Genomic DNA, 22393 nt, shown 5'->3' on the forward strand with positions numbered 1-22393 from the left:
TAAAAATGATGAGTAAGTTATTAGGGAAAAAAAAGAAACAAGTTTTCAGCAAACATTTGCAAGTGCCAAAAGTCACTAATAATCAAAGAAATACAAATTAAAGCCACTGAGATATTTCACCTGAGAACCACCAAATTGACAAAGATGGTAAAAGATTTTAAAATTCAATGCCAGCAGAGCTGCAGAAAAAATGCTGGTAGGGCTGTAAAACCATTTTGGAAAGCAGTAAAAAACATTCAGACACTTTCTGCCTCAGGGATTTCACTATTAAGTTTATACCCTAAGGAAGTATAAACAGACATACAGGAAGACCTGTATCTATTAAAATATTCATAGCAACACTATTTGTAATAGGAAAAAGCTGTGAACAAACTGTGAATCCAATCATTTGGGAATGGCTGAAAAATTCGTGGGATAGGAAAGGGTAGATGTGTAAAATACAAAGAAATAAAGGAAACTTATATGGAATGCAGAGTGAATAAAATAGAAATAAAATAATAATATATGTATTGTTTGTAACTATACAAATGAAGATATTAAACAACCATTAAGTACAATGGACTGTGATTTACAGTTTTAGTGTCATATTTTTTAGTGTCAAATTACCACAGGGGTATTTTAAAGAGCTAGACAAAATAATAAAATTCATTCAGTGGAATGAAAATTCTTGAATATCAAGGGAATTAGTGAAAACTGTAGGCTTGAAGGGAAAATAGCATTTCCAGTCCCCAATTGTAATACAGTAAACATTTGGTATGTTAAGAAACAGAGGTGTAGTTTAATGAAATAGACTAGAAAAAGAAGAATCAAATAATATAATTCAATGATCAAGTGTTCTATAAATCTGAAAACATAATCACCTAGGAAAGAATTCTCTATTTGATAAGAATCACTGAGAAAACTGGAAAGCAGTCTGGCAGAAATTAGGTTTACACTAGTACCTACAAAGCAGAGTAGGAAATGACTAACAAATGGCAGTACATTACTATAATGAAACAATTGTACTCTAAGAAATAATGAATATGACGAATATAGAAAGGAGGATTGGAAAGCCGTGACACAATAAATTCAAAATAGAGCTGTTACCTGAGAACTAAAGATCATACCTTTAGAAAAATAGAATGTCTAGGGAATAAATTATCAACCAAGCAAGGTTAGAGGCAATTATAAATTGTAAAGCATATAATTTTAATTATGTGAAATTGAAAAGCTCTGTAATGAACAAAATTAGTACAAATAGGACAATATGGGAAATGGTCAAATGGAGGGAAAATCTTTGTATCAAGTATCTTTGATAAAGATCTGATATCCAAGATAGACAAATAATTAAAATATGTAAAAACAAAAGCCATATAATCATTTTCCATTACTTTTTTTCTAGGCATTTTTTAAAAATATAAGTTCTTTGAGGATAGTTATTTTTTTTTGTCTAACTTTGCAACCCCATGTTGCACAAAGTAGGTGTTTAATTAAACTGAAATTGCCTTCAATAAAAACAAAACTTTTAATTTAAAAATTAGAAATATAGAGAGAATGTTTTAAGTTTTCTACCAAAGCCTCAGCGTAATTCACAAAATTTTAATTGTTTCCTAATAAAAATTAAAAAATGAAATTTATTAAGTAACACTGAAAAATGCAAAGGTCTTTACATCCTGAAAACCAAATTAAAAACTCCTATAAAATGAACATTTTCTTGTATTACAGTTTTAATTCCGTGGAAGAAACACTGGGTTTTCAAAGGCTATGGCATGGGAAAGCAAACTCTGGCACTTCTACCAAGTTTTAAAGGCTGAAGTACTAGCCTAGAGATGTGTGTGCTATGGAGACACTCACTGCTCACAGATTAGCCGGTGAATTTTTTGGCCATGACAACTTATAAAAGAGAAAAAATTGTAATGGCTCTCAGTCATATACAATCTGGTGCCACTTCCATAATAAAGGTGGAAGACTGGTAGAAAAGGTGGCAGAGAGTACTAAGACCTATGAACACAGTTAACTGCTGATCCTCTACATATGCCATCTTTTTGATATATTTGTACCACATGTACATCTGATAGAGGCAGTAATGATTCAGGGGAAAAGAGCACTGACTCTGGAGTCAAAGGACTAAGATTTTAAAACACCTGCTAATACTGACGTTGGGCAAGTCATTCAAGGTCACTCTGTTAGCTCTTGATCTATGATCTCATGAAAGTCTTGCTATAGGTTTTGTAGGTGGCCTGTGGTGCTCCAGAGGAAGATGGGAATACAGGCATGCCTCATTTTTACTGTGCTTAGCTTTATTGCCTTTTGCAGATATTGTGCGTTGGTTGTTTTTGGTTTTGTTTTGTCTTTTTTACAAATTGAAGGTTTGTAACAACGCTGCATGGAGCAAGTCTATCAGCACTGTTTTTCCAACAGAATGTGCTCACATAATGCGTCTGTGTCACATTTTGGTAATTCTTGTGATATTTCAAATTTTTTCATTATGATGATGATGATCTGTTATCAGTGATCTTTGATGTTACTGTTGTAATTGTTTGGGGGCACCTCAAAATGCACCCATATATGACAGCGAGCTTAATAAATGCTGCCTGGGTTCTGATTGCTCCTCTGGCCATTCCCATCTCCCTCTCCTCAGGCCTCCCTATTCCGAGACACGACAACACTGAAGAATATTATGTGAACTTAGTTGATAAAGCAGTGGCAGAGTTTGAGAATATTGACCCCAATTTTGAAAAAAGTTTTACTGTCGGTAAAACGTTATCAAACAGCATCACAAGCAACAGAGAGATCTTTCGTGAAAGGAAGAGTCAATGTGGCAAACTTGTTTATTTTATATTGTTGTTTTATTTTAAGAAACTGCCACAGCTATCCCAACCTTCAGGAACCACTACCCTGATCAGTCAGCAGCCACTGGCATCACGGCCAAGACCCTTCACCAGCAAAGAGGATTATGACTTGCTGAAGGCTCAGAGATGGTTAGCATTTTTTTTTTTAGCAATAAAGTATTCTTAATTAAGGTATGAACATTGTTAATGTAGACATAACACGCTGAATAGACTATAGTCTAATATAAACATAACTTTTATATGCACTGGGAAACCACAAAATTCATGACTTGCTTTATTGCAATACTTGCTTTATTGTGGTGGTCTGGAACCAAACCCGCAATATCGCCAAGGTATGCCCATTGAATGGAAGAGCTTCTCTGTTGCCCCTGAAGAGCTGGTAAAATTCAGGTCCCCATCATGTTATCTTCCCAGTCAAAAAACAGTCTCTGTGAATCTCACCAGACATATGTACACTATTTATGCAACACATCGTCACATATTATATAATATTCATGGCTCACTCCTACAAAAGTTAACCTCAGTGACCTCACATACTCTATTATCTATGTGCCATTTTTTTTCCCCAGAAAGCAGTGTGTTGCACTGAGCCAGCAAGTACTGGTGAAATCTATGGGTGACACATAGACTCACACTGACACAATGTGAGGGTGAGCAAGTGACCATCTGGTCCAACCCCTACTTGAAAAGAACTCCTATTACAAACACGCATGACAAAAAGTCATACAGACTATGCATGCTCGAAGACCTTCTAGGAAGGAAAATCCACCACCTCCTAACACTTTCAAAATTAAAAGCCCTGACATCAAATCGTAATTTGCTTCTTTGTAACTTCCACCAGCTGAGGACTCTGCCCTCCAAATTAGACTCTCCAGGACCACACTGAACAAATCTAAGCCTTCTTCTCCCTGACAACTCTTCAAATGATCAGGGAGAGTTGTCATGTCCCACTTGAGGCCTGTCTCCTTTAACCTAAACATCCCCAGGTCTTTCCATAGATTGTCACGTGATGTAGACTCAAGGCTCTTTGGTACTCCATCGCCTTCCTCTAAGCATCCTTCAATTCACCAACAGCCTCTGAAACTTCAACACTGGCACCTGACCATAACGTTCCCGATGAGTCTAACCAGGGCAGAATACAGTGGGATTGGGAGTGTTGTGGAGTCACACCTGACTCCTCGCCATCCCATGTGAGGTTTTCTCGGCAACGATACCGGAGCCCTTTGCCATGTCCTTGTCCAGCTCATTTTACAGATGGGGAAACTGAGGCAAACGAGGTCAAGTGACTTGCCCAGGGTCACCCTGCCTAGTTAGTGTCTAAGGCCAGATTTGAACTCAAGAAGATGAGTCTTCCTGACTCCAGGCCTTGAATGCCCGGCCCCTCCCCTTTCTCCCTCCCCTCAAACGAGGAAGGCTAATTTTCCTGGGGGTCCCCCAAACAAAGGAGGAAGGCACTTTTCCGGGCGTACCCCCCAAACGGGAGGAAGATGCCACCAGCACCAGGCCAGGGGTGGGGCGGGGGTAGGAAAGGGGGTGGGGGTCCGGGCCCTTCTCTCCCCTCGTCATCTTCGGGGAATCCCGGGAGGCGCCCCCCCACACACACACACACAGAAACACACGCGCGCGCGCGCACACACGCACGACGGCGCCTGGAGGGCCGCGAGAGCGGGGCTCTCTGGCAGTTCAAGTGTGGAGCCCGTCTCCTAGGACACGGAATAACAAAGCGCGCCGAAAAGAGAGGGGAAAGGCGCAAAACCGCCGCTGCCGCCTCACTGACCCGGTAGGTTTCCTCCCCGCCCGCCGTAACGCCCAGAGCGTCCCCCATCGCCGCCAGCGGCCTCCGCTGCTTGCGCCTGCGCGGCGGCGTCACGTGAGCTTCCTCCGCCTTGAAGGAGTGCGGGAGCCGCGGGGGGGGGGGGGGGGGGGGGGGGGGGGGTGGCGTGCGGCGCGGAGGGGGAAGACTCAGGTGCTGCGGCGTGCAGCGGGGCTTCGTGGCCCCAGTGCCTAGCGCCTTCCAATCGCACCGCTTTGTAAGGCTGCCCAGGGCCGTGCTTCAGAGGTAGACAGCCCGGTGGAAGGGACACAGTGCGGCACTGAAGTCAGGAGACCCTAGTTTGAATCGTGTCACTCACACATCACTATCTTTCACCTTGGGCCAGTCCGGGGGTGGGGAACCCCCTGCCTCTAGGCCACGTGTGGCCCTCCAGGTCCTCAAGTGCGCCCTTTGAATCCGAACTTCACACCCCTAGGCTTCTCATTTAGCCTCCCTGTGCCTCGGTTGTCTAATTTGTTAAAATGAGGCTGGTATTGCCTTGCTTCGCAGGAATACAGCTCAGTTGAGATAGAGGAAGCAAAGCACCTGAAAGCGTCATTCATGTCAGTTATTACTATTATTTGAATAGCCGCTAGGTGGCGCAGTGGATACACGGCCAGGTTTGGAATCAGACTCATTTTTCATCTTCCTGAGCTCAAATCTGACCTCAGGCACTTACTAGCTGTGGGACCCTGGCCAAGTCACTTACCCCTGTTGGCCCCAGGTTCCTCATCTGTAAAATGAGCTGGAGAAGGAACTGACAAACCATTCTGGTATCTTTGCCAAGGAAATCCGAAAGAGGTTCAGGAAGACTCTGACTGGACTTAATAACAAATAAGAACCCTAATTATACTTCATCTAAAAGCATAGGCATAAAATGCAGCCATGTTACATAAATCCTGTACAAACACCAGTAAATCTCCAAATGAAGCATCACTTAAGTGACTCAGGGGAAGCATCCTGTGTTCTCTGGCTCTTCTTTGTTATCCCATTTTCATAAAGAACTTATCTTAATAGCAATAGACTTCTCCTGAAGACTTCTCCAAGATAGGCAGAAGCAAGCAGTAAGGTGTTGTGGATAGAGAATCCCACTTGGAGTCAGAAGACAGGGATTCAAATTCTACCTAAAAAGCTTCCTCTTCTATATGATGAGCGTGTTCATGTTTGGTTGAGGAAAGAAAACAGACCATCCACCAGTTGTGTACAAAGACTCTCACCCAGATACAGACACTGTAAGTGATTTGTGTCTAATAAAGGAAACTGTATGAATTGTTATCTTGCAGAAGAACTAACCTCAGAAACAACTCCTTTCCTGGCCAAAACTGCAACACGGAATCTGAGGATTGCAAAAATGAGCAATTTTGAAAGAATTCTGGTCAAATGAGTGATCAGCTATGATTCCAGAGGACTGGTGATGAAGAATGTTACCCATCTCTTGACATAGTGGTGATGGATTAATATTCAGAATGAAACACATTTTTGGACATGAATACTATGGGAGTTTGTTGTGCTCATTGACTATATTTGTATAAAAGTTTTGTTTTTCTTTTCTTTTTCAGGATGGAGGGAGGGAGAAAAATGCTTGACAATTAAACAAAAATTTTTTTTAAAAAAAGAGGAAAGGGTGAGAAGGCTGTGCATTCCAAGTTGAGGGACAGCTTGTTCAAAGGCACAGAGACAAAAAATGGGATGTTCTTCGTGGTAAGCAGAGTAGGGCAGTTTGGCTGGAACTCTCACTCCTCTTCAGACCATACCCCATAATTCCTCTACTATGCCTGAACTCATCTGGAAGCTTACTCTATCCCTAGAATTCATTAGGAGTACCCCTCTGCCTCTACTCTCCCTCTGATTTGGATGACTCTTCCCAGAACTTCCATTTAAGGAGGACGCACAAGGCAGTCATACCTCATTCTCTCCAGGCTGCACTCCAGATGGATTTGCTCTACCATGCCCCAAAGCTGGGTACCTGTGTCTCCTCCCCTCTCACTTTGCTCCCACAACTTTTAGCCTCCTGCCAGTCCATCAGGGAAGTCAGGGTGTCTAGGACTCAAGCCCAAATGAGGCTTCGGATGTGAAATTTGGAACTATGCTATATAGGAACTGAGCTAAGCTGTGAACCTAATCCTCTCTCTTCCACAGATACTGACTTGGTACAGCTAGGTGGCCCAGTGGATTGAGTACCAGGCCAGGAGTCAAGGAGACCTGAGTCCAAATTTGACTTCAGATACTTAACAGCTGTGTAACCCTAGGCAAATTACTTAACCTCTGTTCGCCTCAATTTCCTTATCTATAAAATAGGGATAATAATAGCACCTACTTCTTAAGGGTCTCAAATGAGATCATAATTGTAAAGTACTTATCACAATGTCAAGCACATAGTAAGGGCTATATAAATGTTATCATCATGATCAGTCATTATAGAGGTCCCATGTGCATTGGGAATATGTCTGCATAAAGTAAATATTCGTTTGTAAAAGCTAATCCAACTGTTAGTGGTTAAATAGAACTGGGTTGTAAGAGACCCACTCTCTATACTTTAGATCACTACTGGTAGGGACTGGAGCCATTAACAGAGAATCTAGATACCTTCCAATTCCTCTTAAGTGTACTGGAGAACCTTATGGGAGGGGTAAATGTAATCTGCCAGGCCTTCAAGCAATGAGGGTGAGAGTAGCATGTGTTACGTGTGGGGCCTTATCTGGGATAAAATGGAGTCTTTCGATTTAGTACAGACCCCTGGAGAGATTGCCTAATCAGGACTTTTGATTTTTGAGACACTTTAGACTGTACCATCCTACCTAGAACCCTGGCTCTGAGGTCACTATGAATTGAACTCCTGAGTCCAGTGGGGATCATGGACAGTACCTGAAACTGAGAAAAACACATGATACAAAAGAGAAACGAAGACCCCCAGACCCATTTTCAGAGCCTAGATAAAAGAGAAGGAGCAGAGAAATGAAGTGCTTCCCCTTTCACCAGTTCAGTTGATGGGTCCTGCACTGTGGGTTCACTAAGATCTTCACCCTCTAGACACAACTGGAAGAAGCGTTCAGGAGCGAATGCTAGCCAGAAAGAGAGAAATGTTTCAGTCCTATCAATTTAAAAAAACGAGGCTTGTTCCATCTATGCAACCAGTCAAAAGGGGCACCCTTTACAAGTACTTGTCGACTGATTGTTTGGAAAGCTCAAGAAAAGAGGAGCAGCTACTTATGGGGATTATAGTAGAAAGTCAAGGAGAGAAGAATAAAAGGATACCCTTGTGGCTTGTGGCTGTGATGTCTCAGTTGTGATTAAAACATCAATTTTGAGTGTGCCCACTCAGCATGGTAATGTGATTTCTTTAAGAGCCATTCAACATTGAATGATTAGGAATAGAGAAAGAAGATGGAGATGGGGGGAAGGAATTCAAGGTTGGAGTAGTTCAGATCTAGAGCTAGAAGGAACCAAGACATGAGTGGCAATAAGAGGTGGCCCCAGGGATTAAATGGTTTTCGTAGGGTAAATAATGGCCATGGATAAAGAGAGGGCTTTGTTATGGAGGGACTGGAGGTTACAGTGAAAATGAAGAATAGGTTTATGAGAAAGGCACAGGAAGAATAGAGAACCCAAAAGGAAAGATCTAAGGTGATAGACCTTCTTTGGCTTCTCCACCATGCCCCCATTACCTTATCATCAGGAAATTTCATCATCTTACAAGATCCAATCAACCTTCTTACACATCATCTAACTCCTGCCCCTCAGATTGGAGAATAAAATAATAAATTCCTTCATGTAAGGAGGGAGAACAGAATAGACATCTCTTCAGACATCTCATTTCCCACCCTGATGCACTCATTTTGGATTTGTTTGACTTTACATTTAGTTCCTGTCTTCCACTTTTCAGCTTTCTTTTATGTATTGTCCTCCCCCATTAGATGGTAAAGTCCTTGAGGGCAGGTACTGTCTCTCTTTTTCATATTTGTGTACTTAGTGCTTAGCACCATGCCTATATTCAGTACCTAATAGATATTTATTAACTACTGACTATTAAGAGGAAGTGTAAAGATCTAATGGGGTTCTGAAGAGCACACTGGAAAGTAAGGGCAGTTCAGGAAAATGGGGGACTGCCATCAGAGGGGAGAGTGTCAGAAAATAAGCAATAGAGAAAAACAAGAAAAAAAGACTGAAATTAACAAAAATCTCAAGAGGAAGAAAACTCAGTAAAAGAACTTGAGCATAAGCAGATAAGCTAACAGGGAAGATACTAGTAACAGAAGGGAATGTGGCTTCCAGATCACAAGAAAAACTTCAGACATCCCTGATTAAGTCTTATTTCAAAACATAGAAAAATGAAACAACACTTAATAAGGCAGAAGATCCTGTGGACTCCGAAGAAAGCATGGAACAATAGCAAAATGTTCCTGAATGGTTCAAGAGAGAAATAAGAATTATGAAAGGAGAATTTATGGTGCACACAGCAGAAATAATTAACAGGATAGAAAAACTTGAATCCATGGTAGGCAAAGCCCACCAAAGAGACAAAAGAAAATAGTTGATTGAGGATGCAATTCCATAGAACCTATATCAGATTACATGCCATCTTGGGGGGAAGAGGGGAGGAGAGGGGGGAGGAAATTTGGAGCTCAAAAACTCGTGGAACTGAATGTTGTAGACTAAAAATAAAAAATATATTAAAAAAAGAGAATGCAATTTCACAAAAGTGATGGGCAATCTGGAAGAAGAGAAGCAAGAAGCAGATGTTTTTAAAATGATCTCTATAAGAGCAAAATAGGAGTGTCTTAAAGATGGGTAATGAAGAGACAATTCTGTACCCACAAAAACCACAGAAGTGAATAGAATATTGTGTTTCAGAGTACAGATAAGTTCAAGATGCAACCCAAAGTAACAAACCTGAGCCTAATCATTAGTGGAAAAGGATGAGAGAATGCTCTCTATGGAGACAACAAAATAACAACAGAGACCATTAATAGATTTCTTTTTTTTAATTCAATTTTATTTTCAGTTCCCAATTCTCACCCTTCTATATTTCCTTCCCTCATTTTGGACTCTAGTCCATCACTTCTATCTAGGTAGATAGTATGTTTCATTGTGAGTTCTCTAGAATTGTGGTTGGTCATTATGTTGATCAGAGTTCCTAAGTTTTTCAGTATAACTATTGAATAAATTGTTCTCTTGGTTCTGCTCACTCTAATTTTGCTTCTGTTCACACAAGTCTTCCTAAGTTTCTCTGAAACCATCTCCTTCATCATTTCTTATGGAACAATAGTATTCCATCAAATTTATCTACCATAACTTCTCCAGTCATGAAGAAGGAGAAGCTTCTTTTTCTCCCCAATTTCCTGCTTCTCTTCTAATTTGAAATGCATTGGTTTTGTTTTTCCAAACACATTTTATTTTTACATAATCAAAATTGTCCATTTTAATTTCTGTGAATCTCTTTACATTTTGTTTGGTTATGAACTATTCCCCTATCCATAAATGTAATGGGTTATTTCTTCCATGCTCCTATATTTATTGTCACCCTTTATGTCTAAGTCACATACCCATTGGAGCTTGTCTTGGTAAATGGTATGAGATGTTGATTTATGCCTGATTTCTGTCAGGCTACTTTCCAATTTTTCCAACAGCTTTTTCAAATATTGAGTTCTTGCCCAGTGGCTAGGATCTTTGGATTTATCAAACACTAGGTTACTGTGCTCATTTGATTCAATATATTGTATACCTAATCTGTTCCACTGATGGCCCTCTCTATTTCTTATCCAGGACCAAGTTATTTTGATGACTATATTTTGTATTATAGTTTGAGATCTACTGCCACTTAGGCCCCCTTCCTTCCTACTTTTTTTCATTAATTCCTTGTATATTCTTGACATTGTGTTCCTCCAAATGAATTTTATTATTTTTTCTAGCTCTATAAAGTAGTCTTTTGGGAGTATGATTGGTATGGCACTAAATAAGTAAATTAGTATTTGGTTCAGCCTGCACATGAACAACTCATATTTCTTCAGTTATTTAGATGTAGCTTTATTTATATAAAGACTATTTTGTAACTGTGTTCATTAAGTTCCTCTGTGTGTTTTGGCAGGTAGAATCCCAAGTATTTTATAGTATCATTATTAATTTTTAAATATAATTTCTCTTTTTAACTCTTCTTAATGTATTTTGGTAGCATATAGAAATACTGATAATTCATCAGTATTTATTTTAGATCCTTCAGCTTTGCTGAAAATGTTAATTTTGTATATGTTCACACACACGTATGTATGTATACACAAATTAGTGAGAATGGATTAAAGATGATTGGGAAGACTGGCAACTGAGGAAGTGGGAGGGAATAGAAAGGCCTTACATAAAAATACTTGAGCTGAACCTTGAAGAAAAGTAGAGATTCTGAGAAATAAGGAAGGAAAGGAACATATTCACTAGACAGATCGTTATTCCAAACATATACACTCACCTTACAGTACTATTTGGGCAGTATATGTCAGACCATCAACAACCAGTTTTATTAAGTTCCATGTTTTGCTGTGTGGCATGGTAAGCATTCCACAATGCACTAGGCATAAGAGACAAAAATAACTGGGCCCTCATGGAATTTGTATTCAATCAGTGAAAATAATATGTACATATATAAGTAGGTAAAAAACATACAAAATAAATACAAGGTATGATAGGATCAATATCTACCAGGATTCCCCACTACCATGTAGGTTAGGCTAATTTTTTCCCTAAAAGGTGAGGTCCAGTATCAGATCTAACCTACCAGGGGGATGCAAATCAGGAAAGGCCTTAAGTAGGAGGTAGTACTTGACCTGAGACTTGCAGGAAGGAAGATATTCTATTTAAGCATAGGGGAGGAGGGACACAGACTGTGGATAGAGGCATGGAGATTGGAAATAGAATGTCATGTGTGAATAGTAGTGAATAGTAAGAAGATTGATCACTGTGTAGAATGTGTAGTGAATAGTAAGTGTGTCATGTGTGAATAGTAGTGAATAGTAAGAAGATTGATCACTGTGTAGAATGTAGCCACTACTACCAATTTAATTCAAATGAATTCATGGTTTCCCACTGTATTGGCCATCAAAATGGGCTCTTAGCACTTAATTCAACCAAGTGCCCTTGAAGATTTTGGCCTTTATTTCCTTGATTAAATTAGGAGTCCTTGCCGACCTCCTTGCCTCAAGGGAAAGCCTAGTTTACATGGGTTTGAGTGACATGTTTGTGACATCAGAGGCTTTTAGACCACATGGGTTTAAGTCGAATTTTTGTGACCATTTTAGGTCACGTGGGTGAGTCACATGTGTGACTCACCCTTGACCCTGAAAAAGATATAAAACCAGAAGTTGCCTTTCTCTTTTTATGGAGCTCTGACCCATAGCAGTAGTGGTGCATGTGACTCTGGGCCAGCCGTTGTCGAGCTCCTGGCTGAAATCAGATGTTGGTAACTATGAATTGTATTTGGTCTGTTTACAAATGTATGTTTGTAATTTGCTTGTATTTGCTCTGAAGTTCAGGATACTGGCTTTTTCCCCTGAGCTAAGTGAATGATATTTGTATGCTGGATTAAAATAAGATTGTTAACCTCTTAATGTTGCTTTCCTTAGTAAAGCAGATCAAAAGGACCTGGGCTTGCAACATTCTGTGAGCTGGTTGTTGTTGGTTTTTCACCCCCACAGCAGCTGCTCTCTGGATTGTTGAAACACCCACCCGCCTTTCACAGTTGTAATCTTAGCCCTCTTGTCAGGGATGACCACAGTATATGTTAATCCAAGCATAGAAAAGGGGAGTCATGTGTGCTTTGATCCTCTTAGAGATCTGCATCTGCCTGGATTGTAAACTCACCTCTGAGATAACACTAGTCTAGCCCCACTTAGAAAGACATACTGATCAGGATTTTCTCTTACTATGAAATCTTTTAAAACGATGCATGGTTTGAACTTGGCACTTGGCTGCATTCAACTTGTTTTTGCCTTAGGTGCCACAAGAAACTCCTTTTAATTTTCTCTACCTGAGTTTGCTTCATTATTGAGGGTAAAAGCCCAATTAAAGATTTTCTTTTACCATTTAAGATTTTCTTTTTGGTTGAGCCAGGCAGGATGACACTTCACCCCAGGGGCACTCCCTGGGGAATTCTATTCTGACTCACAGCTGGAAAACTGGGCCTTTGTTCCATGGCAGACAGGAACAAACTTTCCTGGCAGTGAGTCAACTTTGAAGTGATAGGAGAATTTTAACTCCCCAGACTCAGGTAAGATAATGAAGAAATAGATCAAAATACAAATTTTGATTTTTTTCTCTCTCATCTGTACAAAAAGAACAGGAGAGCATGCACACAAAAGTGGGGTAAGATGCTTGCAGAGTGGCATACAAGCATCCCTCATTTCCAAGGAAATACCAATATTCAAATTCACATAGGGATTGGGAGCAGCCTGCCCCCTCCTGACTTCCAGATAGAAAAGCTGGAAAAAAAAAGACTTGAGAAAGGAAAAATGAACCCTCCCAGGTTTTGTCTACTGAGCTTCACTGCTTGGTAGGAACTGAGAAATTTGGGGGGCAGGGGGAGAAGAGGAGGTGGAATAGAATAAGGAAAAATAAAATTCAGCCAGATAAAAAATAGACCTTGGGAATTATAGTCAGATGCACATTCTAAACAAAATTTAAGGATCAATAGCCTATGCAAAAATGGGATTTTAGTGCAACAGAGAGGGGTTTTTGAAACTGAAACTGCCGTCATTATCAATACAACTAAGAACAAAATACCCATGAGGGAAGAGACTCAGGAGAAGGGATTAAGGAACAGAAAGGGAGATTTTAAAAAGGAAGAGGTTCATGAGGAGGGACCACCAACCCCACTCCCAGCTATGTGGGACTTCCAACTCCACCCCCATATTACCTGGACCCAGACCCTGTTGTGGATAATAGGAATAAATATTCATAAGGATGATGATGGTTAGGAATTAGTGGTATCTTTGGGAAATTGAAGTAGAACACCTTGTCAACCATAAAAGTTACTATGAAACAACACTGGAAGGGAGTTTAGAATGGTAGAATTTCAAAGCAAGTCTCCCAGGTATCAATAATATCAAACGGGGACTTAGTCTCATGGACTTTTTGATTAAACTCACAGTGGCAAAAAAAAAAAAGGAAAACCTCCATCAATGCTTCTATGTGTTCATCTTATCATATTGTCTGTGTTTTGTGTCTAATCAATGAGAGGAAAAAAGATGTAAAGAGTAAACACTTTTCTGAAGAATTTTCAAAGCCTTCGAAAGTAAAAGTAAGAAAGATAGAAAGTCTCTCTCTTGGTATCTTTCTAACTATAATTCTAGCCAAGTTGGGGAGACAATTGAGAGATGTGAGAAACAAAAGAAGGAATTCTGTTTGCACAGAATTACTATTCCTAGTTTTCCAGGGGTGATAGTGGTGGGATGTTTGGGTGCTTGTGCTTGGACCCTAATTCTAACATTTCTCCTTAGCCTCTGCTTGGGTGCCTGTGCCTGGACCCCAATTCCAAAACCACATCCAGTTCTAAAATCACATCTCTCCCTAGCCTCAAAATACTGTCTCAGGCAGTTCCTCTCCAGTTCAAGGGCAGCATGCCTTAGCAAAACACTTATCTCTCCTCCTGATACTGTGGCCAGCTGCACGTATGGAATTTATTAGTTTGGACTCCCTGTGTATGTGCTAATTGGCTATGCACTGGGCCATAACGATATTTACTACTTACTGACCTTATTGATATGTATCCTAGATGTAGTCAAATGTATTCTCTCTTACATTCATCTTGTCTAACAAGACGTTGATGGAAACAACCTGGATATTTCCAGTCAGCCCTGACAGTTACTTAACTTAGTGATGTTTCAAGGTAAAAACCACACCTCCATGTCAACCCCACCTTGGGCTATTTCCCAGTGAACTCTGGGCAAGATAACTGCTAAGTAGATAAAAAAAAAATACATGTTCCTTTAAGAACTGACCACCCCTTAACCACTCCCTAATCCCACCCCAAAACATCTAATTGACATGTTTCACCCCAAAATGTCCTATAAAAACTTTTCCTGCACCCCTGTAAGGTTGCAAGTTCCCTAAGAACTCTTGCCCCTGTAAAGCATAATAAATCTTTGCCACCTTGACTTGAAGAATGCTTGAGATCATGAATTCATTCCAGATGGCCCTGACCCTCTCCAGTACTCAGGTCCTTGAGGGGCACTCCTCCTCAACTACACTGTCTGGGAACTCCAGTCTGGGGGTTCCTGGACCTCAGCTACAAACCCTCAACATTTTGAGTGGTAACACGATGTAAGTCTGAGGTGATTGGTTCTAATCAGAGCTGTAACCTAGCAGAACCAGGCTTCTGATCAAGTAAAAGGTCAGAAGCTTGTGTTGTACCAGAAACGAGCGAGACACACCACAGAGTATAAGTTTTAAGTGGAGAATTTATTAGCTGGCGGCCATTGGGGTACTGCACCACAAATCAATGGTGATGTGTTGGGGTGATGGCTTGGCTTATATAGGATATGTGGGGGTACAGGGCAGGGAAACAGGAACAAAGGTCCTGGCTGATCAAAAGATTCAGTCAGGTTATCCTACTAGTGGGATAATCTCATTTACATTCCTTGGTGGAGTCACGGAGCCCCAGGGATATCTGCTAGAAAGGGTCTGCCAGGTTATCCTTCAGTGGGATGGTCCTATCTATTGACATTCCTTGGTGAAGTCATGGAGTCCCAGGGGGTTTGCTAAATGCCAAAGATATCTGAGTCCATTCTTTCTGGGGGTGCTTGTCAGTAGCTAGGGTTTCTCAGGGGTTCCTAATTTTCCCTGTATTACACTTGTATGCATGCTTAGCTGTTTAATATTATCCAACACACCCCCAGGGCAGAGTAAGCCAATTTAAATGTACATCCAATGCATGACTAAGGAGGGGGAAACATATCAAGGAGGAAAACATGAAATAGGTGGTTCAGGAAGTTGCATCTAGCCAATGGGGAGCAAAGGAGGAGATTTGAATCAGGAACAGGAAATAAATAGCCTTGTATTAGCCTTAGCAAGTGTGCTCCTTTAGGGAGTTACCCATTCACAATGAATGTAAGATAAAATCTTTCCTAGCTTCACAATGAGTATTGTTCTTTCTAGAGTGAGCACTAGTTTCTCATAGAGACAACACCAATAAGAGGAAAGCTAATCCTTTTCTCCAGTCGATAAGAATTATGGCATTGTAAACTAATTAGAGACTAAATTTGTTATGAAATATAATTTTCTATTATGAATTTCCAAATTGTAGTTTAAATGTTTTCTATAAATGCTGAAATGTTTTAGTGAGTTTTGGGGTGCTACTCTGTTTTAAGGAAAAATAAGCAAAAACTCTGTGAAAGTTACAAGGAAACAACACTTAGACCTTTTATCACTCTTTCTCTGGAGAGCGACAGATTTGTTGTTTTAGTGCAACGGAGGAAGGTGATTTCACTAATTGGGGAGGGGGTTAGCGGAATGGGAAGGGGGAAAGTAGTATCAGTAAAGTTCCAAAGTGAAGAAAAAAATGGGTTCGCAGTTTAAATTTTAAAAACTGCCTAATACTAACTCTTTTCTAGACCCTGAAAAGGGAGAAAATTGTTTAAATCAGGGAGCAACTTAAAAGTAAGTAAAACTTAATTTGGAAGAATGTTTTGTGTTACCACTGTATTTTCTTCTGTGAATGATACAACAGAACTTAATTATTTAGGTAAACTAGAAGCAACACTCACCAAAAGGTATTGGAATAGGCCATACATTTTAAGCTTTTAAGAACCCTAAAGGTAACAGTATTGAAATTAATTGGTATGGCTTAATAAAAACTTGTGCTAATGGTAAAGGAAAGATTCAGTGAAGTAAAGAATAGTTCTATAGATAGTCTGGTATATGATTGGGAAATAAAGACTAGAGGAATTAAGCAAATAGAAGAAAGTAAGAGAAATGTTGGATCAGAATATAAAAGAAACAAGACAGGTACAATTTTGAAGGGTTTTAACCTAAGTTCCCTAGAAGGTTATGAAAGAAAGAGAGAAATTTTAAGCAACTAGGGATAAGAGGAAATGGGTAGAAAGTTAAGAAAGTTGTAATCTGTTTACATTGACAGTATGAATAGAGGATTTGAAAGTTAAGTGTTTGAAGTTTTTTGGAAAGAGGTTTGAGGAAGGGGTTTGATGTCATGTAGACAAGAAGGATGTGAGAAACTTTACTTGGTTATTCTTTGTGATATGGAAGAAATACATTTGCAGCATTGAATTATATGGGGATAACATACCAAAATTCTGTCCTTGAAGGACCATTATAAGGGTATATTTTAGTCCTTATGCAAGGAATATACATTCATAATTTCATTACTACATAATGGAGACTATCTTTGGAATTTCCATGTTTCAGAAAATCTCTACATATCCTAAAAGGCAGTGATAATACAAGACTGTCACTTTAAATCTTTAGCAGTAAACTAAATGAAAGTAGTCAGCCCTATAATTTGAAGTGCTAACAATAAATGGCTCATGGGAAAATTGAGATTCTAAATATTATCATTCGAGACTGTGAACCCAAACTTGATTTGATTGAACTTTTGTCCTGAAATTAAATTATGTGATCTCATTTATAGTGAGATATGTTCTCCTACTAGGATAATTGTGTTAAATTAGAACTTAATGCAAGCTACATTTGATAGTTGGCAATAAAGTGACACGCTGAGAAAACTACATGAATCAGAAAACTTGAGTTCAAATCTCAGAAATGTATTAGCCATGCGATCTTTAGAAAGTCACTTCAGTTGTTTGCCTCAGTTTCCTCATGTGTAAAATGGGATGATGATGGCACCAATCAAATGATATAATAATTGTGGAGTATCAGTGGAGCATACTGCCTGTCACATAGTAAGCATTATATAAATGTTAACTATTATTATTTTTTATTGAATGTAATTACTACATACTGGATTATTCTATACTGGGTTTTAGATGTGATTGGTATAGGAAACTGAAAGTGATAAGATGAATGATTTTTTTTATGTAAGATAATTTTGGAAATACATTTGAATTTATGTCATCTGACTGGTAATAAGTTTTGTTTCATGTTTTAAATACATGATATCATATATGTTATTAAGTTTCTAAATTTTTTCTTATATTGTGAAATTTGGGAAGCCACTATGTCAGAAATGCTGTTAGAAAAATATTTTTTAATTTTTTTTTCTGGACATGGTTAATTATGAATTGAGCTGTTAAAAGACTATAGTCAAAATGTTTGAAAAGATTAAATATTTAATTTGATATATTTTGCTTTAAAATGAATAATACTGATACTGTTGGGAGAAAAAGTAGCAGGGATCTCTTCGAGTTATCTTTGTCTGTGAGGTTCTTTGGGATTTTCTACTTGGGCAAAGTCATAAGACCTTATCAGCCCTACTAACCATTTGTTGTGAAATTCTGAAGTACTGAAGTTACATCTTTGAGCCAACTTTGTAACAACAGACCTTACATTTAAAGATTTCATTTTGCCTCAGGGGTTCACAGGCAATACAAAATTGGATGCTTGCTGTAGTCTGCATTTTTCTAGGGTTTTGAGCCAACTGTAATGTATTCACTGGATGTGTGAAATTCCAAAATGTAATTGTTCTTATATTTTAAATGAAGGGTTATTGAGAAGTTCTTATATGTGCTAATTGTTAACTAATCTTGCAATATAAGAAAAATGATAATGCCCTAGCCCTAAGCTGTGATTAGTTTAAATTTGCTATTTAAGGCAAACTCCCATGGGACTGTAGTTAGGTATTGTTCTGAGTTTGATTTCAGGTATGATTGTCTGAATTGCCCTTATGTTGATAGTCCACCATCCACAAGGAATGCCATGTGCTGCCCAAAGGGAGTACATCCTAAGAACTGCTACAAGTGGGCATCTGTCCCTGGAAGAGGTTGAGGGGATGACCTTGCACAGGGAAAGGTAGGATCCTTTTGACTCAGTTTGCCATTGTGCTCTTTTCTTTCTGAACAGGAAATTTTCCCACCTGGTTACTATTGAGCCTGGCTATGATACCTTGTGAATAATGTGGAACGTGGCTGCACAATTGGCTGTTAAATATGATTCATGCCTGGTATTAAACAGTGCTGAGGATGTTTTCCCCCTACTATGGCATATGTAAGATCAGTCTATGCCTTTGAAGGGATAGTCTTGCTATCATAATCATGTCCCTCTCTTTTTCCTTTCATAGCAGATTTCTATAATTAGGACAGATCAACAGTGGAAGTTTGTTGTTGCAACACTAAACCTACTAATTTATATATTAATACTAAAATGTCTGAGTTACTATAATAGGAGGCAAGTATGAAATATCTTACTAGCTTTAATCTGAATTTGTGGTCAACTCTGTATCCTGAGCATCTAAGTAAATGAATTCTTGGGCTTGCTATCGTCTTGCTAATAGTTATGTATTCCTGTATGACATTAGACCCTTGAAGTATTTCATTCTTTTAGGATGATATGAGGATGATGTATATATCCTCAAAGAAAGGAACAGGGTGAAGATGTAAAAGTTTTGAGGAAAAATCAAATGTTTTACTGAGGTAGAAAACTCTGAGAAAACAATGTGATTAAACCACTAGAAACCTAAGGATTAGGATACATACATACATATATTTAGTAGCATTACCTACAGGATCTCCACAAGTGACCTAGGACCTGAAGATGGTTGAGGAAATGCTTCTACAAGCCTGCCCTGATCCATATTCAGCTGTTTGAGAGATGTACAGGAAATGTTTTCCAGACCCCTGAACATCATGGATGCTGACAAAGGATTTTACACCCCTAAAGCTACTGCTATATCGGATTTCTTTATTCATCTATTGCAACTTTGTTGTGTTAGTCCCGTGTGTTATGGACTGACCCATTCTGTAAGCAGTGTATCATTTTTGCTAGAACTGATACTAATACAGAAACCAAGGCCCTTGCACTGTGCTTTGCCTCTCACATTTGCCCATAGTGTTTATTCAGAGGCCCATCATGTAGTCTCTACCTGCCTTTAAAAAAAAAAATTAAAAGGATTTTGTTAAATAATCTCAAGGTAGAAAACATACTGGTGGGCTGATCACTGATGATCAGTGCAGGATTTAAATCATCAGTGCCAACCACAATGGAATAGGTCTTTTAACCTGTAGGAAGCCAGAGCCAAACAAAGCAGGCCAGAGACAGGAGAGCTGGGAATCAAGTAGGAGTTTAATTTCAAAGTGAGGAAAATACTTGCAAGTGGAAATCCTCCCAAGAAGGAGGGCTTATGGCTCATGGCAGGAGTAGAGTTTTTAAGTATGAAAACCACAAAAAGGCAGGACTCAACACAGTCATTCCTAGGTCTTGAGTAAATAGTTCCCATAGCAGGCCCATGTATGCAGGCATTTTTGAGACAATACGGGTATTCTTGGGTCCTATGGGAACAGTCTCCAAGTTATTAGAATCATCGAGCCTTGTGATTGTCTCAAGTTGTAGGGATCATTGAGCCTTGGGATCATTCAGTGGGGTACAGAACCAGAGTTAGCATGGCAGGAATAGGACTGCAGCCACTTGGTTCAGTTCACTTAGCAGTTAAAGGCACAGGGATTGTTCAGTGTCAGGAGATATGGTTGATCAATTTTTGCTGTCGCATATTGGCTATAGGCCCAGCTCTCCAGTCCAGGATCTCCTGGGAAATGGAGAAATTATAAGTCCCAATTGTGGGGTTTTGCTGTGGCCGAGATCATCCAGAGAGTGAGCGCAAAGGATTTTTATATCTTTTAACATCTTGAAACCAACCATTTTTAAAAATAACTTTTGTAATAAGAAAAAGACAAATCTGGCAAGTACATGTTTATAAAAGGGGATGGGCCATTTCATCTCAGCACCTCCCCCATTACCACATCATAAAAAATGAGATTAGAGATAAGAGGATGAGATGAAGGAGCATGCGTAGGCTGGCAGGTAGGACTTGTTGTTTTTCAGTTATATCTGACTTTTCATGTCCTCTTTGGGAGTTTTCTTGGCAACAATACTAAACTAGTTTGCATTTCCTTCTTCAGCTCATTTTACAGATGAGGAAACTGAGGCAAACAGATAAGTGACTTGCCCAGGGTCACACAGCTAGTAAGTGTCTGAGGCCAGGTTTGAACTCAGGGTTTTCCTCACTCCAGGCCAGGCACTCTAATCAACTGTGCCACCTAGTTGGTGCTTAATAAATCCTAGTTGATCAACTGGAGGTGAAGAAAACAGCAATCCCTACTTAAAGGAGTTTATATTATATTGGGAGAAGCATCATGTACATATATGAATGCCTAGAGAATCAATACAAAGATACTAGCATGTAGAAAGTATTATTTATGTTGTGACTTAAAGGAAGTAAAGGAATCTATGAGATGGATGTGAGTCACGAAGCACATTCCAGGTGCAGGGCAAAGGTGGGAAACGGAATATTTCCTGAATGTATGAGAAATTGAGAGAACAGTTTGGCAAGACTATAGAGTACAGGAAGTACTGATAGCTTCTCAATACCACGTATGTGATAGTCTTATAATTCTACTGTAAGCATCGTGTGTGTGTATAAGAGATGAGGGGCCACCCTATTAAAATCAAACACAGGAGGCTAGAACATCTCTACTGACTCGGTTAGTGGTATAGAGTAGCTGCAAAGCACAAAGATTCTTACGCAATAATGATTTTTTAAAAGAGAAATAAATTAGTTTAGCAAAACCAGTCCACAAATCTAACAAGTCTGACAGACTATGCGATATTCCTTACTCAAAGGCCCTCACCTCTGCTATTAAGGAATGGAACTGCATTTTTTCTTGGTCCAAGCTCTTCACCATTATGTTAGCTAATAGTCTAATAAGGGAATAGGGACTGGACCTGTAATTTCATTCGTCTAGGAAATTCCTTCGACTTACAGTCTTAGCCACCTAGATCGCTGAGAAGTTAATAGACTTGTCCAAGGTCACACAACGTGTGTGTGTGTGTGTGTGTGTGTGTGTGTGTGTGTGTGTGTGTGTGTGTAGCAGGAGGCAGGACTTGAATCTGGGCTATCCGGCGTCCCAGGCTGCCTCTCATAGTAGATTACACCCAAATACGTAACTATAGTGTAAAATAATGCATAATGGATGTACGAGGGATGTGAAAGACAAGCGTAAATTTGAAATTCAGAGGTCAAGGCAGAGATCAAAGATGCGACATTCTAGGTGGGCTTTAGACTCAAACAGGCAGAGCGTCCTGGAGCTACTACATTTGGGCAATAGTTAGTGCACAGAGGGGACGACTAAGGAAAAGGACAGATAAGAAAGTGACACCGGATTGTGGAGAGCCTTGAACGCTGGGTAACGGCGACCGTCTTGCCGCTTACTACAGAAATACTCTGGATTTCCGAGCAGAGGAACACGTCTCTTTCAAACAGAAAAGTGACCGTATGAAGGACGGAGCGGAGAAGAGAGAGCCGGCGGGTCACGAAGCACACAATGTTTGAGGGAATTTGTTGCTTAGGAACGGGAGGGGGGCGGACTCAGACTCGGCCCCAGGGGTCCTCGCAACACCACGGTCTCTGAAGCCTCGATGCCAGCCGGCACCCGGGCTCGGCCGGGCTGCCCAGCTTCAGGCCGGCTCCCTCGCTCGGGGCTGCTCTGAGCCGCAGCCACCCCCTTTATGACGTCATCAACCCGCGTTCCTTGGAACGTGACGCGCGGTTCCACCGCCCGCTGCCGCTCGGGGATCGTCCGCGGCC

At 39.9% G+C, this 22393-nt stretch overlaps 1 protein-coding gene across 2 annotated transcripts in view; it reads right to left on the reverse strand.

Annotated features, from left to right (window-relative positions):
- The window catches only part of LOC118838615 (heat shock transcription factor 2 binding protein), a 110137-nt gene extending 105450 nt beyond the window's left edge, over nt 1-4687 (reverse strand). The window contains exon 1 of one of the 2 annotated variants that reach the window (XM_036745957.1): nt 4609-4687. In XM_036745957.1, coding sequence (XP_036601852.1) covers nt 4609-4656 — 48 coding nt within the window. In that variant the 5' untranslated portion in view covers nt 4657-4687. The remainder of the gene's footprint in view (nt 1-4608) is intronic. The other variant, XM_036745958.1, reaches the window with a different exon arrangement.
- Nucleotides 4688-22393: the final 17706 nt, after the last annotated feature.

Source organism: Trichosurus vulpecula, chromosome 2 (genome assembly GCF_011100635.1).
Source record: "Trichosurus vulpecula isolate mTriVul1 chromosome 2, mTriVul1.pri, whole genome shotgun sequence".
In the NCBI taxonomy this organism is placed as follows: Eukaryota; Metazoa; Chordata; class Mammalia; order Diprotodontia; family Phalangeridae; genus Trichosurus; species Trichosurus vulpecula.